We start from the raw sequence: 14,738 nt of genomic DNA on the forward strand, positions 1-14,738 counted from the left end.
TCTTCCATCTGTCATCAGAGTGTCCTGCTGTCCCGTGCCCAGCTGACAGCGTTTGTCTTGAAGGCGTTTGCCAGTGTCGCTCTGGTACCTTCCTGCAGAATGGCCGCTGTGTACCCGGTAAGAACATAAGGTGAAACAGTTACAACAGAGTGGTGTTGGTCAGACTTTTGCCTTATTTTCTCCTCTCGTCTTCTTCACTCAGCTCAAGTGTTCCCAGGTGAGCTTCATCTCCCCAACTGGGAGTTTAAAGATGACATGAAGAACAGGTCCTCAAAAATATTCCAGGACACAGCAAAAAATATCTCAGCAGCGGTGGGTTGTGAGCTCACAAAGCACGTTGAAATGTTAAAATAAATGCTCCTCTCTAAGACATTAAACTCCATGATTATTCTGTGTCATAGCTCTATGAAGCTCTCAAAGATGTGCCTGGGTACCAGAGGTCTGAGGTTGTTCGCCTTGAGTGAGTATTTTATCTTTCTCTGCTGCAGAAAAATATCCCACATGTCACAAAAGTTAGATTTTTCTTTCTTTGTAACTATTTGGTGCTTTTGTATAATTCTCTAGAGAAGGAAGTGTGAGAGCAACCGTAAACAACATCTTTGAAAACACCAATACCAGTGAAGATGCTGTTAGAGACTTAATTGAAAAGGCTATAAACAAGTCCTCTGACACAGGTGGAGTGTTGTCTGGTGCTGATTTTACACGTAAGTTCTGCTTTTGGCTTTTAATTTTGTTTTTTTCTCATATTCTCAAGTTTTTCTCATATTCCAGTTTTATATCCTCTCTGTCTTAGCTGAAAACCTGTGTGATGTGGAGCCATTACCTTGTGACTCCATCTCTGCAAAATGTACTCATGAAAATGGCCGGGCTCGTTGTTCCTGTAAAACTGGCTACATCAACAGCTTCTACTCAAACACCAGCTGCCTCGGTAAGTACGACTGTTTAACAATCTTTACCTCCTTTACCAAGAAGCAGAGCAGACCACACTCCAGGAGTCAATGTTGTGTCTTTTACAGTCAAAAATGTGTAATCTTGGAAAAGTCCTGCTGCCATAACACTATAAACCACTAAAGTCTCATGTGTGGAGCAAAAGAGCTGATGACCCAAGTTTTCCCAGCTGATCTACAGTTGAGAGAGCTTTAACAAAACCTCCTTATCCTCAGTGAAAAACTTGGTGTGTGAGAACGAGGGGGAGAAGCAACAGGGAGCGAGACTCAGAGACGAGGTCAAGAGCTGTGGCCTATTCTCCATGCCGACCCTTGGCACCGACTTCATTTATCTCTGTAATTTATTTCTTTTTAACGGGGTTGTTTCCCTGGAAACACGTGGGGGAATCACAACTTTCTCTCTCTCTGGAGAGTCGTGACCAAGGAGATCAGCTATAAGAAGAGCTGATAAATAAGTGCTGCATACCGTTCCTTTGTAACATAATGTGCACTTATGTGCTGGTTTGTAATGGTCATCATGGAGCCTCCGTATGAAGAGGCTCTCATTGTGCTCATGTTTTCATTACATGTGCAACCAGACGAACCGTACGACTCCATCCACCGTGATGGAGTCTGAAATTGTAGCCTCTTATTCTTATTTCAGTCTTTGTGAAAAACACTGTATGATTAAATGATTGTTTCCCTTTGCAGGGTGTCCAAGTGGACAGGAGCCAGACGGAGACAAGTGCAAGTCGTGAGTGCACACATTTTAATTTTGTTAACAGGCTCAGTTTTGTATGTGGGGTGTAGCGTGTGTGGTGCGCATGATGTGAAGTTGGCTCCCCCGTGTGGATTCAGAGTTAAACTCCATGAACATGCGACAGGACAGCCCTGAAATCCTAATTCCATCATGTTTAACTGCTCTGTTTTGTCCTGCAGGTGTAAATTTGGATATGGTGGCTTCAACTGTAATGATTGTGAGTAACAGCAGTATTTCAAAGGCAAAAAACGATGCTGCAGCAGTGATGTGCTGACCCATGAAGGTCTAAATATGTCTCTGTGTGTGTTTACAGCGTCTCTGCTGGCAGTGGTGGTCGTCTCCTGTGTACTGGGAGGAATTCTTCTCATCCTGGTCCTGGCTGTGATCAGTTACCATGGCTGGTAAGGTCCTCACAACTTTACCAACATTAACACTGACTTGCTTTGAGTCATTCTGTATAAATCCAACTCATACAGCAGCTCTCTGGAAGAAATGCATGTTTGCATTTGAGCCACATTAGCCCGGTAAATATCACTCTGGCTGTTTGCAGGTCAGAAGATGTAAAATTTAGGTAAAATTTTCATTGAAAAGTGATTTTTGAAGTGTTGTTTCAGTATCTTAATGCCTATATTTCAATGTGTATTTGTAGCCTGAATGTCTAAAAAGCTCACTTTTCAATCAAATGAATACTTCAGAGCGTTAAAGGATGAGGCTGGCGGTATTCAGTATTTTTCTTATTGTCATCAATCTTTCCAGCATCTCTACTCTTTCTGTGGCAGTTCATAGTGAATAATAATAATGATGTGATGACGCTAGCTTAGCTGCATTGTTGTCCAAAAACACAGAAATATAGACGTGAAAACATTTTTCACTGGGTTTCATTTCAGTTTTGAATAGTTTTGGGAGATCAATGGAGCTCTATGATCCAGAGGAATGAGCTATATCAGACTTTGGGTACAAGCGCAGAACTTCTTTGTAAGATCAATTCATTGTTGGATTTGAAAAGGAAAATAGAAAAATGTTGTATTCGTGTTGTCTGTACATCAGGAGGAGATACTCCAAGAGAAAGCCAGACGACAGCAGCAGTCCATACTCCATAGGTGAGTCCTGGCCCGCTGGTGTCGTCCCCATCCCCCGTGCCACCACTAAATGGAATTCATCTCGTTCGATGGAGATGAGAGAAGCGGCCTACACCGATGTCCTGGGGGACAGAACGCAACAAACCAACAGCGCAGTGAGTTACCACATGTTCTCCCGTCGTCTCTGTCACTTAAATAACTTCCCACTAATCCTCAGACTCAGTCATGCGTCGTGTCGACCGTCCACTAAATCAGTTTGTTCAATGTTGCCCCGCCATCTTGCATCCAGATTGCATCTGCTGATTAACCTTAAACCCACCCAGTAAGCGTGTATGTGACCATTCGCAGGTGAAAAATCTTGACACTTCAACCAGCAAATCAACAAATCCGTGCTCACCGTGCAGATGACCATCTAGTGTGATTCAGATCACAGATTAATTGCCTTAATGACATGTTTTCAATCCAATGCCCACCAGTATGTTGAACCCAGTCATGCTAGCATGTAGCTCCCTCCCATGCTCCTGCTTTGCCTGACTCCCAGTGTGTTGCTTTAGGGGTTTCATCTGAAGCAGAAAGGATGGAAAAAGGTAAAGCATGGCTTTGCTTTTAGCTTTTGATTTTCCTCGATTCCCCTTCTGATTGTGTAGACCGGCCACATGAGAATCGTGGTGACAGTGTTTTCAGGTGATGGGAAGCTGGATTGTTGTGGAAAGCCGTCTGCTTTCATCTTCATGTTAAATCGAGTGTTTGACAGTTGGAAGAAGATCAGCCAATGCTAGTCCCCACATCTGAGAGACACTAATACACTGCTTCCACTGACATTTCAGACGGGATCATATGATCTCAGCACGGAGGGAATGAGGACCTTCAAAGGTAAAAATACATCCCGCTACTCCTACCTGGTTCAAGGCCACGAGAACCCGTACTACTTAGGAGATGAGAAGACAAACTGAAAGCATCGGGCCGCCGGGGGATGGAATCCATGCAGGAAGGAGGGACATGGGATCAAAAAGAAGTTACCCATTTGGTCTACAGGCACATTTCCTGAGCAGGACCAGGTTATTTCAACACGTTTGAACTTGCATGGATTAAATCACAAAGACAAACAGAAACCAAAGAGATTCATTCATACGAGCAAAAACATTTGAGCAATTTGTTTAAAGTGAGGTTGTGTGCATCATGTCTGTTCTTTGCGAAGAACTAAATGGTGCTAATTATAACCAGTAGATGTCACCATTGCTCAGTATAATTATCCTCCTGTTTTTGTAAGTATGTTTGACTTTTTTGTGCTTTAAAGAAATCATTGTAGTCTTTAAAATGAAGCGTCTTACATTGCTAATTGCACTGAGGTGTGAAGTTTACCACCAGTTTACCTCTCAAATCAAAGGTAAATTGAATGTGGGTTTTCAGGGACAGCGAAATATTTTTCTTACGGGCGTGATTATTTAAATAAATAAACAAACAAATAAACAAATAAATTAATTAATTAATAAATCTTGAATGACCAAAGGGGCTGGATCCCTGGTTTGAGGTTTTTCAAAAGGGATTTGTATTGTAGCTGAGTACTCTTTGTGTGTTGAAGCTGCACTTGCAGAATGTGCCTCTTTAATGGTCTGTTTGACAAATATGAAACATGCAGAGCTGGTGATAAAGCCTGCCTCTGGATGTGCCAATTGCCTATTGAATGCATTTCTTTTGAAAGCTCTTACATATATATGTATCCTTAATCTCTGAGACAGTGCACTATTTTATAAGTGTGTAAAGGTTTTCTAAATAATGGATCTTTGGGCAGAGTGTGTGCGTGTGCATGTGAGTGCAATGGAAATAAATTAATTTACACACTGTTCTTGTTTCTCATCATTGGTGGGTCTATCAGTATAACTGCGCTACATAAGTACTTCAACAGCTTTATCGCCCCATGATTCAGACTTTTTTGCATGTGTGAGTCTTTTACATCCACTTTGTGTCACTAATCATCGTCTTTTTAGAGTAGGATATCTGAAGAGTTAAAAGTGACCACTGATGCTCCACAGACAGTTCTGCTGGACTAATATGGCTGCCAAACAGAGCTGCCAGAGAAAAAGCGCCCTGAAGCTGCAGTAAAAATAAGGATTCAAGAGAGCTCATCTACTCAACCGGTTAGTTTCAGGTTGTCTTTAACATGGGAGATATGGCCAGAACTTTGGTTTAAAACATTCAACAAATGCACTAACACTACCATTGTGTTACAGAGATAGCTCCTGAAGTTAGCATGCTAGCCCATTTGTTGCCCACTGCTAACTGAGCTCACGAGCTAATGGCAGCTAGTAGCTACAGCATTAGATAGCTATAGATTCTTACACAAAATAGATGACTTTGAGTAGTTTTTTTCTTAGGGTCTGACAGATGGTTTGACCTACCTGGCATCTAATTTACCTCAAACATGATTAATGTCACCATGGGGGATAACAGACTGAATGTGTTTTTGTCTATGAATAATTTTGAAAAAAAGAAAAAGGAAAAAAGTATAGCCTGTCTAGCCTATAGGACACTTGATGTGCCCTTATGATCATTTTTAGATTTTGTCACCTTTCGTGAATGAGCCCAGTTTGTGGCAAAGGGAACAATGAATAATCTGTAACAGTGGGGTCTTTTGGACCCCAAACAGGAGCGTGGCGTTATTACGGCATGGTTTTCATTTCGGCGTCCACACAAGCAGGTTACAGTGTCCACACTGCCGCCATGAGCAGCGTGAGAGTCGCGCGAGTCCTGCGTGGCTGCTGCGGCGCATGAACTAGAGATTCCAAGGCTCGCCGCAGTCAAATCAGTATTGTGAATATTTCACAGCCATTACAATGTCTGTATCTGCACATGTGACACACATGACGAGATATTTCACAATATGAGAGGTACAGAAGTACTCCATCATCTCTATTCCTTTCCCTCTCTCCCACTCTCTCCTCCTGTAGCTCAGTCCCTGTTCCAGCGCATGTAAAGTAAAATTACATCATCATTTTTGTTGTCGATAATTATCAAACTCAAACTCCATGTAAACAGATGGAGCCGGCAGTTGCTGCGCTGCTGCAGACACGCAGACGAGACGCAGGATATGTGAACAAGAACATGCGCGAGAGACGCAGCAGCTCAGCAACGTCATGCACAAGCTCTAGGCGTGCTGTGTATGAACTGCCACTCGTGTTTAGCTTAGTCCGTAAAAATGCTCCACCTAGCTTGCACTCTGTTGACAAATGACTGATGACGTAGTGGACGGTTGATGACGATTTTACCCAAAATACACTTGGAGACAATATCGGCGATCCACTTGTAAATTTGTATGTAATGAAGTTAAATGTGAGAGTGAAAATAAAGCCAGTCATGCAGCACGTCAATTTATTCATATTTTACACCTAACTACATCACTAAAGTCAGTCTTGTAAAGATTTACCAACCATGACTCATCCTGACTGGTCAACATATATAAGCCCACACATATTTCAGCAAAGGCATTAATGTCAATGGAAAGATTTTATTTTCTCTGTTGGGAATAATAATTTAATTTATTGTCTGTGCTAATCTCCTCCTTGAACTGCAGCCTTAGCGTGGTGGAGGAGTTAGAGTATCCGAATAATTCTAGAGGCTATGTTGTCCGGGGCGTAATGCCTCTGATAGCGTTTTCCAAGGCAAACAGTTTCTAGATGACGGGTCAGACTAAGAATAGTTCAAAAAGCCCCTATGAAAGATATCAAATTAAGGAAGCGTACGTCGCCCAGATTGGCGTCACCGGGGCCCCGCCCTGGAACCAGGCCTGGGGTTGGGGCTCGCAGGCGAGCGCCTGGTGGCCGGGTCACTGTGGGGGAAAGAGCCTGAGCTAGTGCGGGAGGTTGAGCGGTACCGGCTAGAGATAGTCGGGCTCACCTCCACGCACAGTCTGGGCTCTGGAACCCAACTCCTTGAGAGAGGCTGGACTCTCTTCTACTCTGGAGTTGCCCGCGGTGAGAGGCAGCGAGCTGGTGTGGGCTTGCTTATAGCCCCCCAGCTCAGCCGCCATGTGTTGGAGTTCTCCCCGCTGAGCGAGAGGGTCGCTTCCCTGCGCCTTCGGGTTGGGGATAGGTCTCTCACTATTGTTTCGGCTTACGGGCCGAACAGTAGCGTAGAGTACCCGGCCTTCTTGGAGTCCCCGGGAGGGGTACTGGAAAGTGCTCCAACCGGGGACTCCATTGTTCTGCTGGGAGACTTCAATGCTCACATGGGCAGCGACAGTGACACCTGGAGGGGTGTGATTGGGAGGAACGGCCTCCCCGATCTGAACCCGAGTGGTGTTCTGTTATTGGATTTCTGTGCTAGTCACAGTTTGTCCATAACGAACACCATGTTCAAGCATAAGGGTGTCCATCAGTGCACGTGGCACCAGGACACCCTAGGCCGGAGGTCAATGATCGACTTTGTAGTCGTATCATCAGACCTTCGGCGGTATGTCTTGGACACTCGGGTAAAGAGAGGGGCTGAGCTGTCAACTGATCACCACCTGATGGCGAGTTGGATTTGCTGGCAGGGGAAGAAGCAGGACAGACTTGGCAGACCCAAACGTACCATGAGGGTCTGTTGGGAACATCTGGCGGAACCCGCTGTCAGGGAAGTTTTCAACTCCCACCTCCGGGAGAGCTTCAACCAGATCCCAAGGGAGGTTGGAGACATTGAGTCCGAATGGACCATGTTCTCCACTTCCATTGTCGATGCAGCCGTCTGTAGCTGTGGCCGTAAAGTCGGCGGTGCCTGTCATGGCGGCAACCCCCGAACCCGGTGGTGGACACCGGAAGTAAGGGATGCCGTCAAGCTGAAGAAGGAGTCTCATCGGGCCTGGTTGGCTCATAGGACTCCTGAGGCAGCTGATGGGTACCGGCAGGCCAAGCGTGCGGCAGCTCGGGCGGTTGTAGAAGCAAAAACTCGGGTCTGGGAGGAGTTCGGGGAGGCCATGGAGGAGGACTACCGGTCGGCCTCGAGGAAATTCTGGCAAACCGTTCGGTGCCTCAGGAGGGGGAAGCAGCTTTCTGTCAACACTGTTTACAGTGGAGGTGGGGAGCTGTTGACCTCGACTGGGGATATTGTCGGGCGGTGGAAGGAATACTTCGAGGATCTCCTCAATCCCTCTGTCATGTCTTCCGTAGCGGAAGCAGAGACTGGGGACTTGGAGGTCGATTCATTCATCACCGGGGCTGAAGTCACTGAGGCAGTTCGCAAGCTCCTCGGTGGCAAAGCGCCGGGGGTGGATGAGATCCGCCCTGAGTACCTCAAGTCTCTGGATGTTGTAGGACTGTCTTGGTTGACACGCCTCTGCAGCATTGCGTGGCAGATGGGGACAGTGCCTCTGGACTGGCAGACTGGGGTGGTGGTCCCTCTTTTTAAAAAGGGGGACCGGAGGGTGTGTTCCAACTATCGGGGGATCACACTCCTCAGCCTCCCTGTCTATTCCAGGGTACTGGAGAGGAGAATCCGGCCGATAGTCGAACCCCGGATTCAAGAGGAACAATGCGGTTTTCGTCCTGGCCGTGGAACACTGGACCAGCTCTATACCCTCCACAGGGTGCTTGAGGGTTCGTGGGAGTTTGCCCAACCAGTCCACATGTGCTTCATGGACTTGGAGAAGGCATTCGACCGTGTCCCTCGCGTCATTCTGTGGGAGGTGCTCCAGGAGTATGGGGTTGGAGGCTCTCTGTTGAGGGCTGTACAGTCCCTGTACAACCGGAGCAGGAGCTTGGTCCGCATTGCCGGCAGTAAGTCAGACCTGTTCCCGGTGCATGTTGGACTCCGGCAGGGCTGCCCTTTGTCACCGGTTCTGTTCATCATTTTTATGGACAGGATTTCTAGGCGCAGCCAGGGGCCGGAGGGGGTTCGGTTCGGGGGCCGGCAGATTTTGTCTCTGCTTTTCGCGGATGATGTTGTCTTGTTGGCTACCTCGAGCCAGGACCTTCAGCATGCGCGGGGGCGGTTCGCAGCCGAGTGTGAAGCAGCTGGGATGAGAGTCAGCACCTCCAAGTCCGAGGCCATGGTTCTCGACCGGAAAAAGGTGGCTTGCTCCCTTCAGGTTGGGGGAGAATTCCTGCCTCAAGTGGAGGAGTTTAAGTATCTTGGGATCCTGTTCTCGAGTGAGGGAAGGATGGAACGTGAGATTGACAGGCGGATCGGTGCAGCGGCTGCAGTAATGCGGTCGCTGTATCGGTCTGTCGTGGTAAAGAAGGAGCTGAGCCGAAAGGCGAAGCTCTCAATTTACCGGTCAATCTACGTTCCTACCCTCACCTATGGTCATGAACTTTGGGTCATGACCGAAAGAACGAGGTCCCGGATACAAACGGCTGAAATGAGTTTCCTCCGCAGGGTGGTGGGGCGCTCCCTTAGAGATAGGGTGAGGAGCTCTGTCACCCGAGAGGAGCTCAGAGTAGAGTCGCTGCTCCTCCGCATCGAGAGGAGTCAGCTGAGGTGGCTCAGGCATCTCTATCGGATGCCCCCTGGACGCCTCCCTAGGGAGGTGTTCCAGGCATGTCCCACCGGGAGGAGGCCCCGGGGAAGACCCAGGACACGCTGACTATGTCACTCGGCTGGCCTGGGAACGCCTCGGGATCCCCCCGGAAGTGCTGGAGGAAGTGTCCGGGGAGAGGGAAGTCTGGGCGTCCCTGCTCAGACTGCTCCCCCCGCAACCCGGCCCCGGATAAGCGGAAGACAATGGATGGATGGATGGATGGTCCGCGCTAATCTAGGTTGAGGGCGCGTCGCCCTCCTAGATTCCTTGGAATCTCTGATCCTGGCACTGGTCAATAGGTGGCGCTGACCTGCTGAGATACACCTGCAAATGCAGAGAAGAAGACTGCAAGCTTGACAACATGGATAACCACGGTGGTGAAATTGAAGTACTTCAGTCTTAGATGAGCTTTTTAAATGTTAAATGAGGATTGAAATACACAACAGCAGATTAGTGAGACCTCAAGGACGCGCTGTTTGAGTGAGTAACACTGAATATAAACATAACAAATACAAACATAACTCGAAGTCCACAAGGCCCCTTTTCATTTCAGTCAATCTGTCCTGTGACTCTTCTTGAATTCAGTATGTCTGGAAATCAACGCAGAGTTCAACATTTATTTGCTGTATTGCTTTAGCAAACACCACCGCTCTCATTCAAACTGAATAATGGCACTGGTGCAGTTCATTATGCAGATCACAGCAGCAGCAGAAGGATTTTGGGCCTATGTGAACGGCCACATGAATCCTTATGTTAATGAGATTATTCTTAGAGGTGGGGTTGATGTTGCATTTTACACAGAAATACTGCACCTCCCTGCCTGCTCTGCAGCACTTTGTCATGCTGAGTGATGAAGTGTTTGAAGGCCTTGGAAGTTTTAAGTTGGTGTTTGTGTAAAACTTGCCGGCAGTGCGCTGCTGTGGCATTAGACTCCAGGAGGCTGCTCCTTACAGGCTCTTTAAAGTTGGGATTTGGTTTGCTGGGAGGCTAAATCTGGCTTTGCCAGGCCTTAATCTTGGGCACTGGGTCACTGGAGCACACTGTGACTGGCATACAGGGGTACAAATCAGATACACATGTGGTGTGTTCATTTTTTGTTTGCATGTACAGAGTAAATGTGTGTGTTCACTGTGTTTCATCCTGATCTGTAGCTTAAATCAGTGGCTGGAATTTAACACTCGTCTGTCTGTGAATGAAATAACACAAATTAAAGAGTCACAGAGAGAGAGGACGTGGTGTTTGACTTAACCTTCACACAGCAAACAATGCAACCTCATCAGGGCTGGTGGCGGTCGGGGGAACCAGCGGCGAGTACGATGTCGGCATTGTTCACTTGTCTTCCCAGCAGTCCGTCATTCAGGGCGTCGTTTCCAGCATGATGGACCTCTGAGTCTCGACAAGTCGGGAATACTAGACAAGGTGCTGCAGAGCATCCTTCACCACTATGCCCAGAAGCCTGACGGCTTGCACCACGACGTTCACTTTGACATTGGCGACCACCACGTGGGGCTGAACCCCGCCCCGGCCGATGGCCCCGACATCGGCCACAACCCCTGACGTCCCCAGCCCGTCTGGAGACAAGACCGTCATGATGCACGACTCCTCCTGCTTCCTGCTGCAGGCTTTGGAGTGCACCAGCCACAGTGCCAGCTTCTCTGTGGGCCCCGGGGCTCCTGTCTCAGGACCGTTCACCAGTTCCCATTCGCGAAACCCCCTCTATGCCGACAAGAACATGTACACTCCCCACTGGAGTGTGGGTTCGGCCAGTCGGTGGCCTCACCTTCGCTACCCGCCTCCGTGCCAAAGTCAAAAAACCCTGAACAGACGAGACGCGTGGGATGATCTATTGGTGCAGTTGGATTAAGTCAGGTGACACAGCAAGCAGTCTGCAATTCTGCAATTATTATAATTGCATTCAAATTTTTTTTCACCCAGGCTGTATTAAAGATCACAAGGAGAGGGTGACTTAATAAGGTGCATTTATTGCATACAAATGGAACATGCTTGATTACACATTGGCACTTCAACCACACAATGTGCATTGTTCTGTGCTGCACTTGATTTTTCTCGGTTTAGAGAAGAACTTCACCAAGGCATTGCGGTAGGGGAATTTCCTACACATAATTGTGATTCTATCAGTTAGAAATAATTAAAGCATTTAACAAACATTAAACATAGAAGTTTTTTATTTGTTTTCATTATAACAGAGTTATATACATTTGACATTGCCTGGAGAAAAATGACCCCATAGTGGTTCTAGTGGAAAACCAGCTTATGTCTGTGTTATTTTCATCATTATTGCTTACCATAAAAAAAAGAAGCTCAATCAGAACAAAAATAAAGTCATTCCAGATCCCAGCCTAGTTGGTCACCCGTGGTGGTGGGGTCAATCAGAGCGCGGTCACGAGTTTTTTTTTTTTTTTTTTTCAGGGAAAACGATCATTTTTAAAAACTCTGATCAAAGTGGAGATTTCTGAAATGAGCGTTTTAGATTCCGAAACGTCACATCATGCGACTGAAAACTTAACGTCATCATGTGAGCAACCTATGTTTACACTCGTGCCCGTTGGTTTGGCATAGTTATGATGCGTTCGACGGCGTGTTTCTCCGGGTTCCTGTAAACGACAACATTTTTGAAAACGATGTAGTGTGCACGATGTTATTTTTGAAAACGGAGGGGCTGAAATATCCTTTTTCCAAAATACCCTGCTACGTGTAAACGTAGGGTAAGTTGTCTGTCGCCCGCGATATTTTTTCTTTTCTTCGGCGGAGCTGTAGTTGGCTAGCTACAAACCTTAAACATCCCATAAAATATGCCCGCGCTCTCAGCAGCAGTACTCGCATCATTACTAGGCAACGAAGCAGGTTGACTCACGTTGCGCTGCACAGAGGCGCTCCTAAATGTAAATGATTATTGATTATTGATTTATGAATAAATGGATAGGTGGCTTATTTTTGGCATACTGATTTTTTTTTTTGGCCTGGTGGCCCGCCAGGCCTGTACAATGGTAGGTGTTAGGCTGTTCAGCCACCAGATAGTCAGACCCAGAGATGCAGACCCGCAGACAGGATTTACGTAAATCAAAACGTCGTTTATTAAACAAACGGGAAACAAAAAACGCACTCAACAGGTGGATGAATAACAAACGAAAGACGCACTCAAAAGTGGAAAGTTATTCTTATTAAAATTTTTTAGTGCTCCTTTTTTATTATTATTATTATTATTATTATTATTATTATTATTATTATTATTATTGCTATTTTTTTTAAGTGTCATCTTTCTTTTAATTATACTGATGCTCTGTTTCTGTGCCTGCCTGCAAGGTTTCCTGCAAATGCAAAGTATTGGTTGTTTGTTTTGTTTTTTTAAGTTAAATATGTATTTACTGTTTATTCTCATCCTGTTAAGGTTTGATGTATGTAGCAGAGATGCTGCTGTATGTATAAAAAGAAAAGATGTCATATTTCTGTGCGACTATTTTTAAGCATCTGTGTACGTGACGTTTGTGTGACCCGTCGAGGCTGAAGGATTTCTGTCGATGCGTCATGCTAGCCAGTGTTCAGCTGCTTCACTTCGACCTCTCCTCCAAATCTGATTTGCCATATTGTCTCAATATGCTTGTTTACAAAAAAAATGTACAAAACACTAAATCTTACTTTGCTGAATTTTGACCCCCTGTATAAAATTTATTTTACTTTAATTCTTTCCCAATTTTTTTTTTTTTTTTAATCACCGCCAAATTTTGTAGCTGATGATATCTTCCATTTTTATCTTCTTTCGGGTTCTTGTGACAGGGTTTACAAGACTGTACTTTTCCAATGAATTTAAAACTGATTAGGGAGAAAACAATAAAAAATGCTGTTATCAAGAACTGCTGCTGTCGTCCTTTATGAGCTGAGGGGTGTTAGACATGTCAAAGGTGTCGAGAGGATGCTGTCAAAGGATGCCTGTTATTTCCTGTTCTGCACAGAAGAGCTTTACTGACTCATTTCCACCACTAGGTGGTGCTGGTGGCCCTTTTGCTTTGCCGTCACAGTAACTACAAGAAGTTCAAACAGGACAACAGTTCGGCTTCATCACATTTCTCATTTGTTCACATGGACTTTTCAAATTCAGGCCTGCTGTACTCATAGTTGTGCCTCTAAAAGCAGCTTCTCTCGTTTAACGATGAGGACTTAATGAACCAGATGGTTTACGGTCACTCCTGTAAAATCTTATCTCTCCTCATGAAGCTGTAATCTGCAGCACGAATACCAAGACTTCACCTTCAAATGAGTCATTCAGCTGTTAAAATCAGACTTATTTCCTTGAAATTAACTGTGTGAATGACGGTACTTTTGTAAACTAAATGTATGTAAACAAACCATTGAAAATGAGGGAAAGCACGTATGATTCATTTGTTTTTCCATGATCTCCTCTCAACCCAGACTGCGACAAACTCTCCAAATTTCAAGTATTTAGTCGAAATACTGAAGGGTGAAATGTGCCTTCATGGGATGAGAAAATTCTCCTTCCTCAGCTAAATAAACTCTTTAAAAAACCCGTGGGATCAGCTGGAAAATGTGTTGTCACAAAGCTGAAAACTGGGCTGTTTTGACTCTGGAGATACGTGCTTCTCACAGGACGACCATGCTATAAACACATGATAATCTTACAGAATATGATGCATTGCTGTGGATTAAAGTACCCAATAGTACATTAAAATGAGCTCAGCCTTAAATATACGGTGGCAAAATGCAATACTAATAGTGAAACACAGGGACATGATTTTAGCAGAATTTGTACTTTTAGTACTTTAACTAGATTTTACTGATAATACTTACATACTTAAGTAAAGTTTTGAATACAGAACTTGTAGTGAAGTATTTTCATGATGTGGCACTGAATACTTCTTCACCACTGTGACGACGATATACCCAATTTATTCGACATTAAATGCAAACACATGAATGAAAAAGAAGTAATAGCATAGAAATACAGTGTACCTATACATATAATGGTGTGCTGTATTTATAGAGTCATGTGATGTCCCAGTGCAGAGCGGTAAAAGCTGCGTCATGGCAACATTGAAAACACGAAAAAAATTAGTCTGCCTCATATGAATTTACTGACGAGCTGAAAGGCCGGGATGAGAAATTAACCAGTCATGTTAATTTTCTCAGATAAGGTCCAAACCTTATTTAAACAGACGCACAATGTGTCTGTTTGATCGCCGGTCAAGTTCTGTAATATTCACTTACAAAGTACTTCATGTCTTGTCATTACTGTAGTTAATAAAAGTGTTTTGCTGCTCATATTCATGTAGATTGTGAATCATAATATGTCTTGAAACATGAGATTTTTCACTAATCAAATATCTAATTTGTTGCTGTCTGTCCCAATGACGATATTAGGAATTTTATTGTTGTGATAATAAGAAAGATTTTCATTCAAGCTCTCCAAACGGCTGCTTATACTATCATTGCTCGTACTGTAGCAG

General features: G+C 45.1%; 2 protein-coding genes across 2 annotated transcripts in view; one reads left to right on the plus strand and one right to left on the minus strand.

Moving 5' to 3' along the window:
• The window catches only part of LOC139343766 (protein HEG-like), a 43,290-nt gene extending 39,136 nt beyond the window's left edge, over positions 1-4,154 (plus strand). The window contains exons 3-13 of the mRNA XM_070981555.1: positions 19-117; positions 203-312; positions 402-460; positions 565-704; positions 794-928; positions 1,638-1,680; positions 1,866-1,903; positions 2,000-2,087; positions 2,734-2,920; positions 3,593-3,792; positions 3,875-4,154. Coding sequence (XP_070837656.1) covers positions 19-117; positions 203-312; positions 402-460; positions 565-704; positions 794-928; positions 1,638-1,680; positions 1,866-1,903; positions 2,000-2,087; positions 2,734-2,920; positions 3,593-3,718 — 1,025 coding nt within the window. The 3' untranslated portion in view covers positions 3,719-3,792; positions 3,875-4,154. The remainder of the gene's footprint in view (positions 1-18; positions 118-202; positions 313-401; positions 461-564; positions 705-793; positions 929-1,637; positions 1,681-1,865; positions 1,904-1,999; positions 2,088-2,733; positions 2,921-3,592; positions 3,793-3,874) is intronic.
• asic2 (acid-sensing (proton-gated) ion channel 2) overlaps positions 1-14,738 on the minus strand; it is a 483,037-nt gene that overhangs the window by 80,237 nt on the left and 388,062 nt on the right. The window lies entirely within an intron of this gene.

The sequence above is a fragment of the Chaetodon trifascialis genome, chromosome 15 (assembly GCF_039877785.1).
Source record: "Chaetodon trifascialis isolate fChaTrf1 chromosome 15, fChaTrf1.hap1, whole genome shotgun sequence".
NCBI lineage: Eukaryota > Metazoa > Chordata > Actinopteri > Chaetodontiformes > Chaetodontidae > Chaetodon > Chaetodon trifascialis.